Below are 23,015 nucleotides of genomic sequence, written 5' to 3'. Positions count from 1 at the left end.
TGCATTATTTTTTTGGGGTTTCCTCTGCTTTCCTCTGTTTTCTTTTTTATTATTATTACCTAATTTTCTTTTTATTTTCTTTCTGGGAATTTATTCTTCCATTTTTTCCTTAAACCGTATGTATTTTTCAATTGATTTATCTTTCAATTTATTACTCTCTCCCTGTCTCGGTAATTTATAATACTTTCACATGATGCCCTAGTTTTAACAAATATTCTTAATAATGTATAGTAGTTTGGCTCTTTTCATATATAGGGTGGTTTTCTTTCTTNTCTTTCTTTTTTTTTTTTTTTTTATCTTGTTTTCCATTTTTTTTTATTTTTATATTGACAAATATAATTAAAGAATATTCGGTATTGAATTATAGTTTATCAAATAAATATATATATATATTTTTTTTTTTTAATTTTTCATTATAAACAAATATTTATATTACCATATATATTTTATTAAATTATAAATAGATAACTTTCACACCATTTTATTTAAAAGTGATTTTCAATTAGTGAGCAGTAGTTTTGGTGGCTCTTTGACCCAACCACGTTGCCTTTCCTGTTTCAAAAATTTCCCACAAGAAATGGAAAAAATAAATAAAAACTTTCCCTTCATTTTATGTCTCGTTGTGTTATTATATGTTCCATTCTAGTGAATGAAGCTGACATTTTCAATCTAAATCACCTGTCAAGATCCACGGCAGAAAAAAAAAATTATATATATTGTTTTTATAATTTCATTAAATATTAAAATTGGTTTCTACTATGAGTTTATTTTTAATTTTTCTTAAAAAATTGGTCTTTATTATCTTTTTGTTAAATATAATATGTATTTTTTAATGAAGTTTATTATTATTTATTTAACCAATTTTAGAAAATACCAACAGAGATTAATTGAAATCCAAAGTATATGGAGTACCAAGTTAGAAGATTTGAGGGAAATTACTAATATGCACGAAAAAAAGCAATATTTTGTCAATTAAACTATTTTTTAGATTATTGTTAAAGCATATATATATATATATATATATATATATATATATATTATTTATTTATTTATTTTGAATTATGACTTCCATAAAATTAATATAATATAAGAATTATCTGATTCTAGCATAGATTGACGTGTGATTTTAATATAATCAACTAATTTTTAATACATAGTATCTAGACAACTATGGTGAATTTAAAATGATTGAAATAAAATTGATTTAAATATGATGCAAAAATATAGAGACAAATATATAATCGAATTTTATTTTTAAAAAATATTATGCTTATATTACGTGTTATCACTATATTGGTCCATCTGTACCAAAAAAATAAATAAATTCATGAAAAAAAATGATGCAACTAAATTAAATCTTCCAGAATATTTATAGATATAAATGAGAAACAAATAATACGGTAAATAAGAAAACATATATAAAAAAGGAAATTAATGGTCACAAAAAGAAAAAAGCCAGTTAAGTAATGCATTTCACCTAATGTCTCCACTTATAATTGTTATAATACAAGATTATTTAAATAATAACCTAATTCAAGTCAAACTAGACACTAAATTTTTAATTGTTACTATCTCTGATATTTCAAAGGTCAAAGAAAAGAATGCCACGTCATCTCCTTCATCAAACGGACACGTAATTATAACTGTTTTTTCTAGGATTGACACGTAATTAATTAAACATTCTTAATTGGACACTAACTAGTGGAACTACTAATGTAATTTGACCCCTTATCCATTGATTACCTTCCAACATGACTGATTAACTGTATTTTACATATTTACCCTTCAATTTAGTCGCTTGTTTATGACCTTAATATGTAATTTAGCCTCACATCACAAGCAATAATGTATTATAAACTTCATATTATATGATTAATCATAGAGAGAGAGCGACATCATCATATGACCAATCCTAGAGAGAGAGCGACACCATCATAAGCTTACTTTTGCTCTAACTTTCGTATTGCATCTTTAACCACTTTGTTCAATGTTTCGTGTACAATTTTTTTTTTTTAAATTTTATAGTTAAATGGTAATTATTATTATTATTAATTATATTTTGCCGACACAAACAAAAGTAATATTAATTTTTTCAATATTTGAATTATTTGTTATGGTAGGTAAAATCTCATATCAGCTTGATAGGAAAATTAAACATTGCTTATAAAAATAACGAAACGTTCCTTACCAATATAAAATAAAAATAGGTAGATATGATTGTTAGTGCAGAACAAAAAAATGTACACTATCATGATGGTGCATACTTCCTATAGTCACGATATCATTTCTATTTATAAATAATTATTTAATTTTGTTGAACCTCACATAATTCTTAAAAAAGACAATGAAGGTGACACAATTAATAAAAATAGTATCCATATCGAATTGTATTTTTATTTCATTAATGCCTTATAAATAAATATTTAGTCTACTCCAATAATCTACTCCTTTCTTAGGTTTAAATATTATTTTTCTTAATATGGGATGAGATAGTGATTGGTTTTTAGAGTTTCGACTTAAAGTAGGTTTTAATTTGAATTAGTTTACAAAAATTATTTATCTATGAACTATTCTATAGACATATTTTCCTAATACACTAGTCTATTAATACAAATATATGTTGAGAGGCTTACTACACAAAATTTAGGCGTCTATTGAAAAAAAAACCGAAAATATAAGATCCTAGGTTAGGGAAGGCTAAAAAGTTATTACTTGTTGTCTACTTCTCGAACCTTTACAACTTGAGTTTGGTTTTTTCAATGAATTTCGGTGCGTTAATGAAAAGCAAATCGTAGTGTGTGAATGAGAAGGGAAGAAATAATGGAAAGAGACGGAATAGTCTAACCGTTTTCTAAGACACTCATAAGTAAATAAAGATGAATTTTTTTAAAAAAAAATATAGTAAAAGTAAAAGGACTAAAACTACAAATTTAACGGTAAATAACTAGACGACAAGGGTGAAAAAGCAAGAAGAGGAGGGTTATTTGAAAAATAAAAATAAAAATAAATTGTGGAAAGTGACGGAACGTGAAAATTCCTTGGAAGGAATTAGAAAGGGGAAGAGGAAGAGATTTGGGTCCACAAAATCAGAAGTGCGAGGAAGAACAAGATCGGGGCTTTTATGTAAAGTAAAGTTTTATCGGGGACCATTTTTAAATTATTATTTTTTTTTTTTTTAAATTTTTTTGATTATTGTTGAGTTGTTGAGAGGTCAGGTGTGGCAATCTGCTTGGAAAACAAAGCCCATAATAAAGTCCACTTGGTCCAGCCTAAGTTGGTGTCTGCTTTTTAAGTGCAGTGCAGGTCACAATTCTAGCTCTTGCACAAGTGGTCCTTCCTCTCCTCCCTATTCACATTCAAAGCCCAATCAACACTAAACGCAATCATATAATATTCCCTTTCATTTTGATGGAAAGCATTTAGACTTTTAGTTTCCCATTTCCAAATTCACCTCATCAATCTCATTTTTTATCACTCCAATTTCATACCTTACGTGGCAATCTCTTCTTCAAATAATTAGGGCTACGTCACTTTTTTTTTTCTTTTTACATTTATTTTTAATTATAAATTAGGTTCACTTTCCATACCAGGTCTCTAAATTTTATCTTTAAAATTTTAATTTTATATCTAATAAATTAAAAAAAAAAATTAATCGCCTTAAAAAGTTTTATAATTTTAAATTTATATCTAAAATTTAGCTTGAAATTTACTAATTTCATATTATCATTTTATATGTCTCAATTAAGGGGGGGAAAATTAAGGGGCAAAATAACCGATGAATTTTTGTGGGGGAATATTTGAAAGAATAAATCGAGAGTTTATGGAGGAAATAATTTAATTACTTATTAAATAATATGAGGTCGAAAATAATTAAAATAAATGGCATAAAATTGTATGGAACATATCATATTTTGCAATGATAGAAGTTGTGTGTGGTTGCATTCAGAATTTAATAACAATTCATTATGGTGACACGAGCGTGGGTGAGAAATTCAATGATAAGATATTAATATATGAAAGGTACGTGACACTAACCATTGCTTTGCTTTTTATTTAGGGGAAATATTGAAATTAAATTAACATTATTTAAGATAAAAGTGATTGCAACAACTCGTTTAAATCAATTATTATAGGTCTTCTTTTGTTTCATCGATATCTTTTTAGATTTTATAATTTTAGAATTGTGAAATCATAATTTATTCAGAAAATAAACAATATCTCCGGTCCAAACCTATTTTTATAAAATTGTTAAAATATAATTTAGTCGAAGGTTCAGTCCCTCAAAACGCGCGAGAAGCGTCGACATTGGTAAAGAAAGGCAAAGCTGAGAAAGAAGTGTATAGATACGAGTTTCGGTAGTGATCTATTTGTTCAAAAAAAACTTAATAAACATTTTTTTTACTAAACGTTGCTAAATCTCTTATTTAACCGCATTACTAAATTTTAAACTATAAAATAAAATACAATCATTTTTCTAACTTAGGTAATGAAAAATATTCATCTTCAATGATTGAATCCTCAACATCATTTAGGGACAGAGGCACTAAAAAAGAAAATCAAGTACATTACATTTACATATGAATTTAACTAAAATAAAATCCAAAGTCAATAATATAATGGTCATTTAGCACAGTTCCACCTTTTAGGGTTTATCGTAATTATTATGTAAAACATATAGCCGCCGCCAATCATGATTCACAAATGCTTTTGATTCTCTTAAGTAAACATTTTTATTTTTTATTTTTTTATTTTAGGGAAACAATAATAAAATGAAGGGTGTAAAGAAGTCGTAGTTACCTCAAAAAGACCGTGAAGAGCTCAAGCCCAATGAAGTGTTGGGCTTCTAACGGCCCGTATTTATAGGCCCATACTAGCCATGATACGGCCCAAAACTGGGTTGGATTTTGAATAGTATAAAATGCGCGGGGATAGAACAAGCCCGCCAAACAGAATGGAGCGCGCGACAGAGTCCGGTTCCGAGGAATTGCAGGACAGTCATTGCTCGTTCGTTTGGGATGAGACGTCTCGGCTATACTTCCATTCCAGGTTTCTTTAACTAGTCTCTCATATATTGATTTTGCTTTGCTGACTTTTCATTGTCAAATCATCGAACATTTGTACAACAATCTTTTGGAGAATGAAACTTGCTATTTCTGAAGTTAAAGATGATTTCGAAGATAATTGTAAAGATACAGGATCGAAACGAGCATTTTAAGATATCTTTATGGAAAATGTTTGATTGAGGAGTAATCTTATTGTTCTACAGCTTGGAATCACAATTAATTCGTAGTAATTTTGTTGTGTAATATATAACAATTTAATGTACTACCTAAAAACTTATATCGTATATCGCATTGTTAGATGATAAGTGTACCGGTACCTTCACACGATTTCTTCTATCCTCTGTGAAGTTTTTCATACTGTTAGTCTGTTATTTCTTTCTAGGAGGATGTTGCCGAATTTCAACAACTCTGCTTCTAAGTTGCCATTTCAAGTGCATTTTCTACTGCAAATTGTTACTTAACTTGCATTACTTCCAACAGCAGTGGATTTTATCACGATCCTGTAGCCGATTGGTACTATAGCAGTCGAGATGGTTCTTATTACAAATTAGAAAATGGAAGCTATGTGCTTCTTCGGTCAAACGAGGTACTGTCTCTTGGTTGTTTATATGAGCATTCGCCTGTCATAATCACTGTGGTCTTCTTTTGTTTTGATTTGAGATCACTCTAATTAATTTCTTGCTTTTTGGACATTGTAGCAGGTGAAGAATGTAAGATGTGTCGTGATATCCTGTTAAAGGCGAATCATGCAGATAAGTGTATACTACCGGCAGCGAGGATCACTCTTCATTTGAGGCCAGTGGACTTGATAGTCTAAATGCAGAGGAACTGATGGAGACGGACTACCATTAGGTTAGTTATCAAAGCATTCTAACACTCTTCAGCCTATTATACTGCAGCTGCTTGTTTTCAATAGATTTCAAGTTTGGTCGTTGACAAAGAGCTGCTAATTATTTTATTGTTCTGGCCAATAGACCTAATTGATTACAGTTTCAAGTGAAGTTTCATCTGCCTGGCTTGTTTTGGACCAGTACTGTGTATGCTTTCGATGATTATTTAGATATTCCTCTTATCTTAATCCAGCCATTGATATTTATAAAATGCTTCCAGAGCCATTGGTTTTTAAATGCGAATATGCTTACTATTTTCGTCAAACTAGATGATTGGATTAGACTTTTCCTTTGTTAGATCCTCGACATATTCTGTATTTAAATTATATGTCAAGGCACGATAGATCTCTTTTTTGACAGCTGAACCAAAATCACTACTGTGCCCCTACTACTTGCCAAGTTTAACCTATCTCAAACGGAAGATATTTCTAAGCTTCTAAAACTCCACTGCCATTTTCTGCAACACCGTTGATGTTGTTGCTTCCATGACTATGCTTACTTGCAAAAAAAAATTATAGTCGGCTGTGAATTCACATTTGACGACTCTCACTAAATGACGAAGGATAGTTATATGACATATGCTAAGGAAGCTTTATTTTTTCATCAGCTCTTGATGCGGCCAATGTTGTCTTTTGTATTTAACTGACGAATATGTCCCATTTATTTTAACCGGAGAAACTGAGGTTGGCATTACTGTTCTTGAGCATAAGAATCATCCCACGTCTTCAACGACTTATGATGCTAAAAACTGTTTGTCATCAAGTGTTTGTGTGCATTTTTATTATTATGATGAAACCAGAATGACTTTTGCTGTAGTTCAGGCTATGGCGATACATAGAGGATAGAGGTGAATGTTACTACGATTAAAATCCTGCAATCATGAATTCTGGTCGAAGAGTGTTATGTGGAGGTAATGTGACTTCACTAGTTGAGAAAGTAATTTAATTACTATTGTGCAACTAATGACTTTGGCTGTGGTTCAGAGGATGATACTCAGAGGATGCAAGGTGAATGGCTTCGAGACAAAAATCATACTATATTGAATCCAGGCGAAAGTGTATTTTTATGGAGGTAGTGTAACTCTACTAATTTGCAACCTAGCCTCAAGTTTGGGTTCTGTTGCATGCAATATTTTCGTTCTGTTGTGTCTTATATTAAAAGAAATTGGCACGTTTGATCAACTTTTAAATGTTACAGTCATTTACAAGTCTAAAATTCTTTTATAAATTTGAAGTAATTTGTAGTTCATTTAATTACTTGTACATTTTGAAATTAGAAAATATCAGCAACAACGTTATTAGATATATAGAACTATGCATAAATGATTCCTTTTACTATCAGCATCATACCTTTGATTTAATTAGTAACATTTTAAGCTAGTTAACAATTTTTAATATCAACATATTGTTTGTTCTTTTTCATTGTAGTATTAATTAAAAAAAGTTTAAGTCATGAATGATATATTTTCAATTATCATTCATTACACAATTAACTTTATTTTTATTCGATAATATATGTAATATAATTATTTGCTTGCTTTGTTTTATTTTTTGAAGTTGTTTTCTATAGTTGAAGATATTAAAACACTTTTCAATACCTCAAATATCATTTCTTAGTTTCACTCAATTTTAAATCTTGTGATAAGAAAATCAATTTTATATTTAGAATGTTGTTTTATCCCATGTATTAATTCGTTACAAATGACATTTGACAAGGAAATTAAGGTGATATACTTATATATAGATTTGTTAGAAGTATGAGGACATTTTTATCTAAATCATAGTTCTTCTCTACTGACACTTTGGTATAACTTAGGTGTATCTATTTATTACTAGTAATATTTAATATTTAGTACTGAAATTAATATATTGACATTAGTTTAGAGATTTTCTAAAAGTAGGCATGATTATTCACAAAATGTTTTTTTTCACTAGCCATATATATTATGGATATACACATCTCATTATTCTATTACCAATTATCATACTTCTGAAATCTAGCTACCTGATGATTGTACTTGAGCAAAAATAATGACCATTATACACGATTAATTATTGCTCCTTTACTACAGTCTACTCTATTGTCATATATGTAATCTCTTGCGAGACTTATAGAGGGATTAAAAGATGTTTGGATCTATAATATACTATATCGAATATCTCATCCATGTTAAAAGGTTTTCTTTGGCTTCTTTTGAAGGTGTTTCGATGGATGAAATAACTGGAAAGCCCCGTATGGTGAAGTCGCACATTATGGGAAATAAACAATTCCCAAACTCTCTGTTGTGGACATCTGGGACTGGTCGACAGCCTCAGAGTCCAGAACAGGGGAAAAGGGCAAAGCTATGAGGTTGGTTGAAAAACTGGTGAAAAAGTCTGCAAAGCTTCATCTTTCGGTTTCTCCAATGTTGCTCTTCTTAAAACAGCTCCAATATGTGAATCACATTTAGATTTGGTACAAGTTGCAACAGGTGAGAACTGCCTCTTTTATACGGCTCATTTCTAAATTCTTGGTCATTCTCTACCAGTTTTTCTTTTTCTTACCATGTTATGACCACCCAAAATTTACTTTCAGGGAAAATCCACTTTCAGGGAAAATCTACAAGCTACAAAGTCCTAGTAAGAGGTAGTTAAGCTCCGTGTAAGAAAAAGTCTGGGGTTTACTGATTTAATAGATAGGCCAATTGATCTTTGCTAATAACGAGGCAAAATGTGCGGTTGCATCTACGTTGGTAGATAGTCTCTCTGCGTCTGCAAAGGTAAACTTCATATTTCAGATCAAATCAATAACGCGCTACGACTCTGTTTGACAAATTTTGGACAAGTTTTGTTATGAGTTGGCTGAGCATGACCAAAACTTGTGTACAGAAGTTAAAAGCAAATAAATTAGCCGAGAGAAGAATCCTTCACGGTGGTTTAGGGGTGGATCTTGGACCGAAGAATTCATCGCGGTGATCAAACATCACCACCCCCTTCTGGCTATTCCGAGAGCACTGCAGCTGAAACAAATATCTCAGTTGGCGCGTAGTTACGCACGACAAATCTTAAAAAGCTTGGGGTGGAAAGAGGTCTGTTAAATCTATCCTTAGCACTTACTGCTTTGAAAATTTAATTTTTCTTTTTAATATTTCTACACCGTATTTTGATCCAAATTTTATTTCTAGTTTTATTTTTTTATTTTTTCTGAAAATTGTATTTATTTGATTAGAATTTTGACTTGAATTTTGAAATTATATTTAAAAAGTAAAATAGAAAAACTAAAAATAAAAGGGTTAGAACTACTAGAATTCTTAGTCATTTTAAAAACAAAATTAAGTTTTTAAAGTTATATATTTTTTAGTTCAGAATTGACTTGGATTTTGAAATTATATTTAAGAAGTAAGACAACAAAATAGAAACAAACTAAAAATGAACGGGTTATCATTACTACAAATTACATCATGACAAAAAAACAAAGGCAAAAATTAACATATGCAGTATTTTTCATATTGCTCTTATGGAATTTAACGATATTCATAGGCTAAAAACGAAATGTTACGATGTGGGAAATTAAATGTAATATACAGGTACAAAATTCAGAAAATCTATTTGATCTCAGCTTTCAGCATCGCCGGAAATAACCACCTCATCTTTGGGTGGCTTCTCGGCAGGGGGTGAATCAACTTTATTCTCGACCGTTGGACTCCTCGGCTGCTGTAAAGCCTCCTTGAAGCTTTGAAGCTCCCGATCCTTCTCTGCAAGCTTCTCTTGCAATACGATAGCCTAGTTCATTGAATACGAAAAAAGAAACTGATAAATATAGAAATTGATTCAGAAAGTGACCAAAAAATATAACACGGATGATGCGCGTACCAATTCGTTTGACCTTTCAACGTCATTTGTCAGCCCCTCCATATATTTCTGCAAAGCTGCATAGATTTGTGGTGTTAACATAGTTTAGCAGTCAATATATCACCGTCCCAAGTAGTGAAAAATTCTGACCACATTATTTTAGGATTAACATTTGAAGTCAAATTTAGTGTTTTAAAAATCTTGTGTTTGATAACAAATTAAACATCGTGCAATCAGTCAGCTTGAGTTATGATAATTTTTAAATAGTTGCTTTAAAGTCGGATTATGAAAAGAAAGTGACTCTAAACGAAAATTAAAGTGCTTAATAATTATTCATGAAAAAATCGCAATAACTTGAAGCATGCAAACTGTTCCAATTATAAACTTCAGAAAGTCGTGCAACAAAAATGAGTATTTAATGATAGATACTGACCTTCGTACTGATTTCTAAGTTCCGTATTTTGAGATTTCTGCAACGCAAGCTTTATTCCTAACTCATGCATCTGCAGTCGAGGGCGAGGCGAATGATTGCACAAACAAATGAAGTAAAAGCTCCATTTGAAAAAACTCCATAAAAGAGGTGAATGAAAGAGTAAGTCACAACACGACGTAAATTAGGGACTATACCTTTCCTTCAGCAGCTTGATTTCCTATCTCTTCATTTTCCTCTTGCAGAGTCCTACATTTAGCCATCAGCATTTTACCCATCTTGCTTGATGGAGTAAAACTTACTGCGGCAATGTTATCTTGCAGCTCCTTTACCTTTTTGTCTTTCTCCTCAACCAAACTCTGCATGTCATGACAAAGTCAAATAATTAATACTCAATTCACTAATCTTGATTTTGATTTCGAGTTTATGCTGTTATCATAGAATTCAATTATAATATTTCACTCACAAAGATGGCTCCTTGCAACTTCGGCTTTACTATTTCACTCTTTTCCAATCGGTCAAAAACCACTTTTCAAAACAGTTCTGACAAACCCCCCCGACTCTCCCTTGTAATTCACTCACAAAGTAACCCCTCTCAAAAAGTTTGTGGGACCGTCTAGGATCTTTTAGCATCCACCCTCCATTAAGTTTAACCATGAACGGAACATGAAGAAAGAGATGGATAAATGACAAATGCTAAGATCTGGTCAAATTCGTATTCTAATTAAGCTTTTAAAATATCTGAGCTTGAATGAAAAGATGCGTACTAAGCGAGAGGTATCAACCATACATATCAAGATTGGTAGTTCATGTAAAACAGACCTTCAGACGAGTAAACTCTTCATGTATTGCAGGATCTATCAATAATCTTCTAGCCTGTTAAAGTTAGTTGTAAGCAAGTAAGTTAAACCTGGAGACATAAGTGATTTCCAAACGAGAAGACAAAAGGTCTACATCTACAAACACAATGAAGTACTGAAGTAGAAGTTTTCTATAACTGACATTACACATCACAACTAGCACATTTGCAATTTATCCTAAATGAAAGGAAAATAGAAAACAATTGGCCCACCTCCACCTCCAATAATTTTCAGAGAGGCCTTGACCCAAGGTCAGCAGATAACAAAGATTTTCAATAATAGGGTTTTATGCCCAGAGGATTGAATTTAGGACCTCGGAAAGAATATCTAAACATACGAAGACCTTCGAACTAGGGTCACCTTGGGATTGTCAAAATGGTTGATCACCTTTCTCCTCACATTTCAGAGATTTCTAAGACCTTTAAGATATAAATTCACGGTTTCATAGCTTAACAATATATATAAAACAACAAGAACAACCATATATCATATTCTCATCAATCAATTCTAGCATATATAAGCAACTCAATGTCTTGCTTCGAACATTCTTTATATAAGGAAAAACTGAAAGGAAAAAACACATTAGAAATGTTTATAAAAGTAAATGAAAAGTCAAAAAGTTGTGCTGCGTTGTTCTCAATATCCAATCTTAGTACTATGCACTTCTACCAAACCAAAGTTAAAGCGTCATTAGTACCTGCATGGATGGTGGCTTCAACTGTGCTTTCAAGTCCCGGACTGCAGCCTGGATATTTGAACAATATTAGAGATGCCTGATCTTGAAAGTACTCAGAGTAATCAAAATTGTAATAGCAAATGAAGAGTTTCATAAATCAATCCGTAAGGAATTGTGAACCAAAATGCAAGCAGTAGAGTAATAACGATGAAAACATCTCCATTTCATACATCACAAAAAGAATATCAGAATCATAAGCATCTCGGATGAAGCCGTATTAGCAATTACAGACTTAGCAGTTCTGTTTTTGACTAAAACCTAGCGTCTTGTCTTGAATATGGATTAGGAAGCTTCAAGGTATCATGTTCAACTGCCTTTTACTTCGCGCAAAACTTTCACACAAAACTAAGGTTCCAAGTTCAAATTTTATTAACAACCGTATACCACCAAGGTTGATTAAGTCCTATAGGTTAATAAGTGCTGAAAATCATGCACGACAGATGAAAGATATTCCATTTTCATCATCCAAATACTTCCCGTATTTCAAAGTGGAAACAAATAAAATTTTCTGCCTCGAGTCTAAAAGGAAAAAGATGCACAACTTGCCTTCAACTCTGCAATCTCCTGCTCTCGTTTTGCAAATGTAACGATAAAAGCGGCTTCCTTCTTCTTTGCCTTTTCTAGCTGAAAGATGAAACACATTTTACATCTTGCATGAAAAAATATCAGATTCCTGATTGAATCTACAAAACCAAACACTAAAAAAAATATCGGCAAACCTGGTCTCTGAGAGACTCCTCCGAGAACTTCAGGGATTGCAGAAAGCTGATCACAAATTTAGGTTCTACATCGAAAGATCAATTGTTTTAAGGATGAGCAGGTCATAGAGGATGAACAGAAACGAGCATATCTCAGAGTTCAACAAACCAGGGGAAGCACCAGCAGGAATGAAATTCTCATTCTGAAATGAAGAAATCCACTTCTGAATCTCAGACTTGGCAATGTCAAGCTCTGTCTGAAACCAAGGTCAATCCAACAAGTAATTAAGCATCGCATATGAGCATCCTTGCATAATGCTTCAGTAAAAAGTAGAAGCTATCCAAACTCAAAGATAGACTGGTAGTAGGCAACAGATCATAGCGATTACAAAAAAAGTGTGAAACTAGACAATGATACCAGCTTTAACTCCGGTACTGAGGATTAATAGATTAATACATAAACACGTTTTTTCAGCTCGAATAATATGTTAATGGATTACAAGCCTCTTACATATCTAGTTTACAATTCTAGTTGATTATGACATTAGATTCAAGTAGGATTTTGGTTGTTATTCTGATTCTATAGAATTAATGTAGATTAGATCTCTCTACATAATCATAAACTATTAAACCATGTTAGGTTATGCTTTTCGAAAGAGCTAAATATTAGATTCACAAGGTGCCGTATATCAGGAACCAAAAGACAAAATAACAGAATTTCTAATGTTGGAAAGAAGGCATCTAATACAAAGATTCATCGGAAAGATGGATCTCCAAGCAAAACTAAGCCGAGAACTGACAAACGCTACGAATAGACAGGCAATGAAGAATGAAGACATGGAGATATGGTGAAATAACTAAAACCATACCCGGCATGTTGTGAGTGTATCCTCATAGCTTTTAAGACTGCACACGAGGTTTCAGAATATATAAATATACAAGGAACTTGAAGGATCGCTTCCTTTGAACAGTGCACGATATAGATATTCCGTAACATTTACCAATCACCGAAAATGATTCAATACCTCTCACGAAGTGACAGAATCATTCCTGTCGCTACACCTGGAGCAGTTTCTTCGACTTTAGCGTTAGCCTACGTTGAAGCAATTAGATTAAGCCGCAAATTAACATCATAATGAACAACAAAATAAGTAAAAATCGAAGTAGTAACTTAAGGTCAAATCAAAAACTAGAGAATCAGGTCGTATACCTTTTTGGAACCAAATAAGTCATCCTCTTCATCTTCGAGATCGCCAAAACCTCTCTTATTTCCTAAATTTTCATGAAGATAGCACAAAATAAACATCAGTGAACAAATGCCAGTCACACACTAGCGATTTGATGCAAAGAATGTGAAATCAACCTGAATGACTATTGTTGTGCGTTCCAGTGAAATCGCCTCCAAAATCATCATCCTGAAAGAATTAAGAAATCAGAGAGAAACTCCAAGGAACAAACACCTAAAACTCGCGTGAAAAGCAAATCGAGCGGTGAAAATAAACGGAGGAACTTACCTCCTCAAGATGACCGTGCGACGCCATTATAGCAAATTGCGCTTCTCACCAGAGAACTGCAACGCGCGAGACCACTATGACAATAGCGAGGGAAGCTAGCAGAGAGAAATAAATCCAAAAGGATGGACGATGTCACGCTTTATGAATCGTTCCGCTTCGCAACGAGGGACGGATTCCTTCGTTCTAATTCAATTTCCCTCCTTTTATCCAAAGGCCGAGCAACCGTCCACAATTAGGCCCATAAGTAGAAGCCCAGTTTAGTAAGTCCACCGGCCCATTATAATACCATAAGCCCAGTTTAGTAATTCCTTCGTTCTTCTTATATTTCCCTCCTTTTATCCAAAGGCCGAGTAACAGTCCAAAGCTAGGCCCATAATTTAGAAGCCCAGTTCAGTAAGTCCACCGGCCCATTATAATATAAAAGGCCATAAGCCCACTTTAGTAATTCCTTCGTTCTTCCATTCCCCTCCTTTTATCCCACTTCATACATGTTTTTAACATTTTTAAGAATTTCAATATAACGGAAATTCTCTGCAATGAGGGCAATACGAACTTGCACCGTCAAGCTTTCACAAGTGATAAATTAGCAACTGCACAATCTTTCATGTAAGTTCGAATATAATTATGAAAACTTAAGATGTAGACCAGATGGATACAACTAATAAAATCATAATCGTGTAAAATAATGCACATAAAAGCAAATCAGACACAACGGGCATACAACAGGTCATATGATTATGTCTTCTTCAACTTCAATTTTCAAATATGGAGCCTTCACACTTCACAGTAGTCAGAGAAGTTCTGGCAGATGTTGAGATCAGTACCCCATAATAAAATGTCAATTGCAAGGCATTCCATGTCATGAAGAAGGGCTATGCCCGTCAATCTAATGCATATTCAATCATTAGTAGCCTCCAACCTTATTTCCTCACCTGCCATACGTGATGCATTTGGTTAGGAATTCTCTCTTACATAACATTAATTGTGGTGCGGCGCATAAAATAAACCAAAACAGTAAACAGCTTGTTATGCATAGAAGTTAATAGTGTTATCTCATTATCATAAACTAGAGAATACAAAACATAAGCAGCAGAAACCAAACATTAAATTTGAATACCTTAAAACGAGGAGATCGACGCAAAGAAATGGCAGATCCAGGGGATTGGATACCTGGTTTTTTTCCAGGTAAAAATTTCTTAGAACGATTGTTAGTTTCCTCAGGTTGAACATGGTTATCAATTTCTTGAGTTGAAGATTCACTTCCGTCAGTTGATGATGACAAACCAGGAGCTGACAAAGATATCATCGTTGAGTCTTGATGCAGATACAATGCTTCGGCTCCAACTCCTTTTGAATAAGAAAAATATGACAAACAATTAGTGCAGAACAGATTGAACCCAACAAACTTCAAGAGGCACAACAAAAAGTGATCCGGGTCGTATGTATATTAACTACCAATGATTTTTCTGTGAAGTGAATAGCACCTTTCAAGCAGTAAGTTACAAATTCAGTGCGTACCTTCTGCTGCAGCCTTTTGGAACCTCCGTCTCATGACCTTAACGAACTTGAATAAACCATTTGTTTTATTCAATTCATGAATCAATTCTTTAATATCTCGCAAGGATGGGGTACAATCTAAAACTGAAAGTTAAGAAAGAAAAAACCAGGGGTGTCAGAACTCAGAAGACGATGAGCATGACAAAACAACGTATTTTAAGTGCACAAAACTTACATGTATAAGTATCATTTGCATGACGAATGGTAAAAGAATATTCTTTATCAGGATTGTCCTTAATGATTTTCTTGAAAGAAAATGTTACCCCTGAAAGATCGAAATTTTTTTGTCAAAAACTTAATTTCAAGCTTTCATTCACTAAAAATGTAAAGATTCTTGAAGGAAAGAAAATTGAATTATCATACCACGTCCTCCTTCAATATGAAAACCCAAAACTCTATTGTACCAAGAAATAGCCTCTTGTAAATCACTTCTGCAATCGCTTTCTTGGGTTTCCTTGTGTTCAGAAGAAGATAAAGCTTTGATGGCATTGAAGAGAGAGGGAGAAGCAATTAGTTTTTGCATGAAAATATTGAATTTGGAGATTTCAAGGATGTGAAGTAAGAACTTGCAGTTACGTAGTAAATAAAGAATGCAGTATGCATTACTGTTGAGTTCCAAGCAAGACGTTTTTTTATCACAGGCAACAAGGTGCATGAAATTATTTTCTACCCAACATACTTAAGAAATAAACAATGCAGAGAAAAAGCATAACCAAGTCGCTGAATTCATCTTGGAGGAACCATGTGAAATTTGCACAAAGATTGGATTTAAGGGCTAGCAAAAACAGACCTAAGAGTGAGCATTCCAAAATAAATTAAGCTCACCAACATAGTTTACCTAAGGATTGCTGAGATATAATGTTAGAATATTTATCCCTCTTCGCTTTACAATCTTGTAAAGTATTCCTGAGCTTCTCGATTCTAGATCTCGAAGCTGCAAGGGAGTCTGTGATTGCCAGCCGTTTGGCCTCTTTGCGAGTCTTCACTACAAAAAATATGCAAGTATAAAGGTAATCAGCCTTTACTGTGTATGCTAATTTCAAAGTAAGAAATGATACCAGCATCACAAACACCAACGTTTCGCCCATCACTCGCTCCAAATCCAGCGTTAAATGAAAGTAGCATAGTCTAATTCATACCTGCTAGAGCTTTAACCAATTCATCTTCCGCCTCCCTCAGCCTCGCCTTTAGTTCTCCCAGTTTCACTGAGAATTCAAAAAATTAAAGATCAAACAAGAAATTTCAGAGTAAGTTTTCGGGCTGTAGAATTACATTCATTTTGGGTCTTAAACGCTATCCCATTCCAAAGCCCTAATGATGACTTCACAAACACTTGTACTACCGACTAAATTGTTCCACTGGTCGCAGTGAAACGATTTCACACCAAATTCTTACAAATTCAATTGAATAGAATGGATGGCTCACCTTGACTTAGGGCATTTTCTTGCGACTTTGCAGAGATCGATTCCAGAGACTTGCGAAATGAATCGGCGAAGGACTCCATCTTTTCCAGCTGGAATGGAATTTCCTTTTCACGAACCATTCGAAGGGACTCCATCTTCGCACGAATTGAATCTTCCACCTTGTTCTCCATTCTTTTACAGAGAAGAAGAGTTACTGTACACACTCTTCGCCTTCGCCCGCCAAATTTGCTTCGAAGTTCAAATTCTTTTCATGAGAACCTCGACGACGATGATGGGTGTAAATGGGCTACGAAATGATTGTCCGAACATCTACAAGCGTGTCCAGTTGGGCCCTCGGTTTAGTGTAGCCCATAACAACTTTGGGCCGATATTTCGCCGGCCCGTTTCGTTGCTCTATGAGCCCATAAACCCGATCTCAACTTTCAATTTTATTTTTTTTTAATCTCCAACGGTCGAATTTTTCCCTATCTCTTTATATATTTTATAGAAAAATAATTCAAAATAATTTTTATGATAGATAATTTTTAGTTTTCAATATAATTTATTAAAAAATGTAATATATATATATAATGAGAAGGGTGGGGACATCATACAAATCATTAAAATGAACAAATCAAAACAAAATAAAAAGCTTTTAAAAGTAAGAAGCAAAAATTGACCCAATTATGTGACGTATAATGAAGAATAAAATAACTTAATTATTAACTATTCAAACAAAAAACTTTCACTTTGAATATTGATTAAGTGACAAAATAATTAATAAGAACATTATAAAAAGTTTCCATATCAACTTAGGAAGGGACATCTTCCGAATTTCGAGGCTTGTTGTGGAGCTAAAATGGGACATCCATTCTTTATTTTATCACTCTCACATTTCCTCAATTATTCTCCAAACAACCGATCTAATTGCACTTTTTTTTTTTAATTTTCCAATATATATATATATATAAGTTTTCAAGTTCATATATGATATGGTTTAATATTCATAAATTATTCATTAAAAAGATAGGGTAAGTCTAAGTTCTACATGAAAAATATTATCAATTTAATTTTGTTGTTGGACTGAATTAATAAAACTAGAAGATCTCTAAGTGTATATAATTAAAATCAATTTTATTACTCCGTTAAAAAAATTTAATATTTATTTTGCCTCTTAATTTTAAATTTTGTGTTTAGTGAATTTTTAAATTTTAAATTTAGCACTTAATATCGGTTACATCTCATACCCTCCTTTTACATGTTTAAGATAAAATTATTGGTTAATAATATGTAATGAACAAATGGAATAAAAAGTAATAAAAATGGAAATAAAGAAGAGCATAATAATTAAAATAAAATCCACGTCAGGATCACGAGACAAGCACAAGGACGGATGACTTCCTTCTAATTTAAACCCCTGAAATCTAAATCATGATTCCAAATTTGGATCGGATTGGATTGGCCTCTTCTTTATTTTATCGACAAAGCACATGCCTTCTTCAAAATTTCTTTCATCATTTTGTCAAAAATAAATAAATAAAACAGAGTAATGCAGCAGATTCACAGCCATTCGCNAACTCACCCATCCGTTGGAATGTTTGTAGACATTGTGGTTATCAGCTTTACGGGAAACAGAGGATGTGCAACTGAAACCCAAAAACTGTAGAAAAGAATATTAGAAAATACATCATCAGAGAAGAAAACAAAACAACATTAGTTAATTAACTCTTATTAGAAACTGTTTATAATTGCTTTAAGAAAAGAGATAATCTATTAAATAACTAAAAATACAAAATATTAAAGAAAAAAAAAACAATACGCTGAAATAATTGCATTAAATCTTTATCGAAAAAACAAGCCACAAAGAAAACAGCCTTACGAAGAATGAAAACGTGAAGAAGAAGAAGAGCAATATATATATAATCACACAGATTTTTTGGGAACTAGAGCAGAAGGCTATGAAATAAAGTTGGGGAATGATGGTTTAATGGCTGCCCTGAAAGCAATGCAGCTCATTTCTCCAGGTTAACAAAACCCCTACTTTTCTTTCAATTTCAACCCACTCACCAGAATCACTGCGTCTAAAAGCTTCTTGTAATTCGTGCCCTTCCTCTTTTTTTAAAGCTAAAATTTGAACTAAAATACTGTTTTCCTTTTCCACCTTCCCCCCACCTCTCCTGCTTGTGAATAAAAAATTTCAAAGGAAACGCCAACCAAAAATGCCATCTCCCCCTGCAATGGACCATCATGGCCTAGCTGTTCTTCTTGGATCCCAGAATTTCCGGCCATTTTTTCTTTTCTTTATTATAGACTCCTAATTTAAACACGTCCTAGACCGCAAGACATGATTTGGCTTCTCTTGTTTTTGGCACTCCCTAGGCTCAAACCCTCTTTTTTTCTCTCTCCCTCCTTGGAGTTTGTAGTTTAGTTGTAATGCCTGTAAATTCATGGACCATCTCTTCATTTATCCTAATCCTATGCCTTTGTACTGTTTCCGCCATTAATGAACAGGGCCAAGCTCTGCTCTCTTGGAAGCTAAGTTTCAAGGGATCCAACAGGGTGCTAAGTAATTGGGACCCCAACAATGAAACTCCATGTGGGTGGTTTGGAATCACTTGCAATAAGAACAGACAAGTAGTGGAAGTAGTTTTGAGGAATGTGAACTTACCCGGTGAGCTTCCATGGAATTTATCTTCGTTCTTGTCGTTGAACAAGCTCGTCTTGTCGGGAGCCAATCTCACCGGCTCTATTCCTAAACAGATCGGTGCTCTCAGCCAGTTGGGGACCTTGGAACTCAGTGACAATGGATTGACTGGAGAAATTCCTAGTGAAATATGCGCTTTGATGAATCTTGAACAGCTTTACCTGAATTCGAATGGTCTTGAAGGCTCAATCCCTGCAGGGATCGGGAATCTCACGAACTTGAAGGAGCTGATTCTCTATGATAATCAGTTGAGCGGTGAAATTCCGGTTAGTATAGGGAATTTGAGGCGGATTGAAGTGATTAGAGCTGGGGGGAACAAGAACTTACATGGCTCTGTGCCGGAAGAAATTGGTAACTGCAGCAATTTGGTGATTCTTGGGCTAGCTGAAACCAGCATCTCCGGCTTTCTTCCGGCCAGTCTTGGCTTTCTCAAGAAGCTTCAGACGTTGGCAATCTATACTACTCTTCTCTCCGGTCAGATTCCTGATGAACTTGGTGACTGCTCTGAGCTTCAAAATCTCTATCTCTACCAGAACTCGCTCTCTGGTTCGATTCCGATCTCATTGGGAAGGTTACGGAATCTTCAAAGTCTGCTTCTATGGCAGAACAATTTGGTCGGCGTTATACCGCCGGAGTTAGGTAGATGTGATCAGTTAACAGTCATCGACGTTTCGATTAATTCTCTGACGGGAAGAATTCCTTCAACATTTGAGAATTTAACAATGCTTGAAGAATTGCTGCTGAGTTCAAATCAATTAACAGGTGAGATTCCGAAGGAAATCGCGAATTGTTCGAGAATCACTCACATTGAGCTTGATTATAATCAGCTCACTGGTACGATTCCCTCTGAATTGGGGAATCTCGCCAATTTGACATTGCTGTTCTTGTGGCAAAACAAGCTCGAGGGAAGTATTCCATCCACCATTTCCAATTGTCGCAATCTCGAGGCCTTGGATCTATCACTGAATGCCTTGACTGGTTCAATTCCGACGGGAATTTTTCAGTTGAAGAAGCTTTCCAAGCTGTTGCTTCTCTCCAATAATCTCTCCGGCAGGATCCCGCCGGCGATTGGTAACTGCTCGTCTCTATCTCGGTTCCGAGCGAATAACAACAAGCTCGCGGGAGAAATTCCGCCGGAGATTGGGAATTTGAAGAACTTGATTTTCTTGGACCTCGGAAACAATCGCCTCACTGGAGCGTTGCCTCCGGAGATTTCTGGATGCCGGAATTTGACATTCATTGATTTGCATTCTAATTCTTTAACGAAATTTCTTCCAGAAGAACTCAACCAGCTTTCTTTGCTCCAGTTCGTTGATCTTTCAAATAACCTAATCGAAGGGGCGCCGATTCCGAGTTTTGGATCTTTCAACTCGCTCACGAAACTCGTTCTCTCAAACAACCGCTTCTCGGGGCCTATTCCTACGGAAATCGGTTCCTGCTTGAAATTACAGTTACTGGATTTAAGTTGCAATCAACTATCCGGGAACATTCCACCGAGCTTAGGCAAGATTCCTTCACTCGAAATCGGTCTCAATCTGAGCTTAAACCAATTAACCGGCAAGATTCCGCCGGAGTTTGCAAATCTAGACATGCTCGGGTCATTGGACCTCTCTTACAATCAACTCTCAGGCGACCTCCACATTCTCGCAGAACTGCAAAATCTCGTGGTTCTCAATGTATCTCACAACAATTTCTCAGGACGCGTACCTGAGACGCCATTCTTCGCGCAGCTCCCTTTGAGCGTTCTCTCCGGAAACCCGGAGTTATGCTTCGCCGGCGAGAAGTGCTACGCCGATGGCCATGGCAGCGGCGCTCCCCACACGCTAGCGGCTCGAGTGGCCATGATTGTATTGCTGTGCACGGCATGCGTACTGCTACTAGCGGCAGTTTATATCGTTCTCAAAGATAGACATTCATGTCGGGGATACTTCAATGGGTCCCGCGGCGAAGATTCAGACGACGCCTTTGACAGCGACTTGGAGCTTGGCTCTGGCTGGGAAGTGACACTATACCAGAAGCTCGATCTTCCGATCTCTGAGGTAATCAAATGCTTAACGCCGGCTAATGTCATCGGCCGCGGCAAGACCGGCGTCGTGTACAGAGCCTGCATCTCATCAGGTCTAACAATCGCTGTGAAGCGATTCCGATCATCGGAAGTGTTCTCAGCGGCGGCGTTTTCATCCGAAATTGCAACATTGGCGAGGATTCGACATCGGAACATCGTCCGATTGCTAGGGTGGGGGGCGAATCGGAGGACGAAATTGCTGTTCTACGACTACTTGCCAAATGGGAATTTGGGTGCGTTACTACACGAGGGGAATGGGCGCGTGGGGCTGGACTGGGAGAGTAGATTCAAGATAGCGTTGGGTGTGGCGGAGGGATTGGCTTATTTGCACCACGACTGCGTGCCGGCAATATTGCACCGGGACGTGAAGGCTCACAATATTCTGTTGGGGGATTGCTACGAAGCGTGTTTGGCGGACTTTGGGCTCGCTCGGTTGGTTGAAGATGGTCCGAGCGGTTCGTCTTCAACGAACCCTCAGTTTGCTGGGTCTTACGGCTATTTTGCACCTGGTACGGTCTTAATTAGTTACAATTATTGCATATACTTAAAATACTTGAAAGAAACAAAATGAACTTCTTTATATTTTTTTAGTTTCTTTAATATTATGATTTAAAAAGAAGTATGCATATGCAGAATATGGCTGCATGTTAAGGATCACAGACAAGAGTGACGTGTATAGCTACGGTGTCGTTTTGCTGGAGTTAATAACGGGCAAAAAACCTGTAGATTCCTCATTCGCAGAAGGCCAACACGTGATTCAATGGGTGAGAGACCATCTGAAGAAGAAGAAGAATCCAATTTCAATACTAGATACGAAACTTCAAGGGCGACCCGACTCGATAATCCAAGAGATTTTACAAGCATTAGGAATCTCTTTGCTTTGCACAAGTGACCGTGCTGAAGATCGACCAACAATGAAAGACGTGACGGCTCTTTTACGTGAGATCCGACAAGACCAACTATCAACAACAACAGATGTCGTTGACAAGCCGCCACAAAAGAAGAGCAACACGACAAGCTTGGACACAACGACATCGATTTTATCCTCATCTTCTATGGCGAATCATTTACCTTTTGCACTACCCGTTCAAGAGTCGTCACATTGCTCTTATGCTTCGTTGTCCTCGTTGGGTGCATATTTTTCACGCAACCAGTGATTTATAATTAGGGTTATTATTTATGCATTTGGGAAGGAAGTTTAAGATTAAGATTAATGTGTCAAATGGGATAATTAGAAAGGGTAATGTAAAGGATTTAGATTTTAT

General features: G+C 34.9%; 3 protein-coding genes and 1 long non-coding RNA gene across 12 annotated transcripts; 2 read left to right on the top strand and 2 right to left on the bottom strand.

The window, feature by feature from the left end:
• The first annotated feature begins 4,957 nt into the window (after nucleotides 1–4,957).
• On the top strand, nucleotides 4,958–9,085 carry LOC111793222. 7 transcript variants are annotated; one of them, XR_002814900.1, is made up of 8 exons: nucleotides 4,958–5,046; nucleotides 5,547–5,649; nucleotides 5,762–5,915; nucleotides 6,775–6,863; nucleotides 6,937–7,024; nucleotides 8,153–8,423; nucleotides 8,528–8,711; nucleotides 8,821–9,085. It is a non-coding gene; the product is annotated as an uncharacterized LOC111793222 (long non-coding RNA). The 7 variants fall into 7 exon arrangements; XR_002814901.1 differs by having other exon boundaries at nucleotides 4,964–5,046; nucleotides 5,544–5,649; nucleotides 5,765–5,915; XR_002814897.1 differs by having other exon boundaries at nucleotides 4,964–5,046; nucleotides 5,544–5,649.
• A 259-nt stretch (nucleotides 9,086–9,344) lies between these two features.
• LOC111793209 (FKBP12-interacting protein of 37 kDa-like) lies at nucleotides 9,345–14,203 on the bottom strand. 2 transcript variants are annotated; one of them, XM_023674988.1, is made up of 14 exons: nucleotides 14,022–14,203; nucleotides 13,871–13,922; nucleotides 13,718–13,779; nucleotides 13,533–13,600; nucleotides 13,377–13,413; nucleotides 12,689–12,764; nucleotides 12,529–12,593; nucleotides 12,356–12,433; nucleotides 11,771–11,818; nucleotides 11,036–11,089; nucleotides 10,411–10,572; nucleotides 10,217–10,286; nucleotides 9,805–9,860; nucleotides 9,345–9,714 (listed from the first exon to the last, which is right to left on the bottom strand). In XM_023674988.1, the coding sequence occupies exons 1-14, from the start codon at nucleotides 14,046–14,048 to the stop codon at nucleotides 9,547–9,549; spliced, it is 1,023 nt and encodes a 340-aa protein (XP_023530756.1). In that variant the 5' UTR covers nucleotides 14,049–14,203; the 3' UTR covers nucleotides 9,345–9,546. The 2 variants fall into 2 exon arrangements, with proteins under 2 accessions (XP_023530756.1, XP_023530755.1); XM_023674987.1 differs by having other exon boundaries at nucleotides 12,677–12,764; nucleotides 14,022–14,202.
• Nucleotides 14,204–14,592: 389 nt separating this feature from the next.
• LOC111793212 (probable kinetochore protein SPC25) lies at nucleotides 14,593–17,260 on the bottom strand. Of its 2 annotated transcripts, none has more exons than XM_023674991.1 (8): nucleotides 17,004–17,260; nucleotides 16,718–16,783; nucleotides 16,417–16,563; nucleotides 15,942–16,055; nucleotides 15,754–15,843; nucleotides 15,540–15,662; nucleotides 15,139–15,368; nucleotides 14,593–14,953 (listed from the first exon to the last, which is right to left on the bottom strand). In XM_023674991.1, the coding sequence occupies exons 1-8, from the start codon at nucleotides 17,170–17,172 to the stop codon at nucleotides 14,942–14,944; spliced, it is 951 nt and encodes a 316-aa protein (XP_023530759.1). In that variant the 5' UTR covers nucleotides 17,173–17,260; the 3' UTR covers nucleotides 14,593–14,941. The 2 variants fall into 2 exon arrangements, with proteins under 2 accessions (XP_023530759.1, XP_023530760.1); XM_023674992.1 differs by having other exon boundaries at nucleotides 15,192–15,368.
• Nucleotides 17,261–18,788: 1,528 nt separating this feature from the next.
• LOC111793196 (LRR receptor-like serine/threonine-protein kinase) lies at nucleotides 18,789–23,009 on the top strand. The gene is made up of 2 exons (XM_023674973.1): nucleotides 18,789–22,259; nucleotides 22,384–23,009. The coding sequence occupies exons 1-2, from the start codon at nucleotides 19,415–19,417 to the stop codon at nucleotides 22,905–22,907; spliced, it is 3,369 nt and encodes a 1,122-aa protein (XP_023530741.1). The 5' UTR covers nucleotides 18,789–19,414; the 3' UTR covers nucleotides 22,908–23,009.
• Nucleotides 23,010–23,015: the final 6 nt, after the last annotated feature.

Source organism: Cucurbita pepo, chromosome LG04 (genome assembly GCF_002806865.2).
Source record: "Cucurbita pepo subsp. pepo cultivar mu-cu-16 chromosome LG04, ASM280686v2, whole genome shotgun sequence".
In the NCBI taxonomy this organism is placed as follows: Eukaryota; Viridiplantae; Streptophyta; class Magnoliopsida; order Cucurbitales; family Cucurbitaceae; genus Cucurbita; species Cucurbita pepo.
Note: the sequence above shows the minus strand (reverse complement) of the source record. Positions and strands in the feature narration are given on the sequence as shown.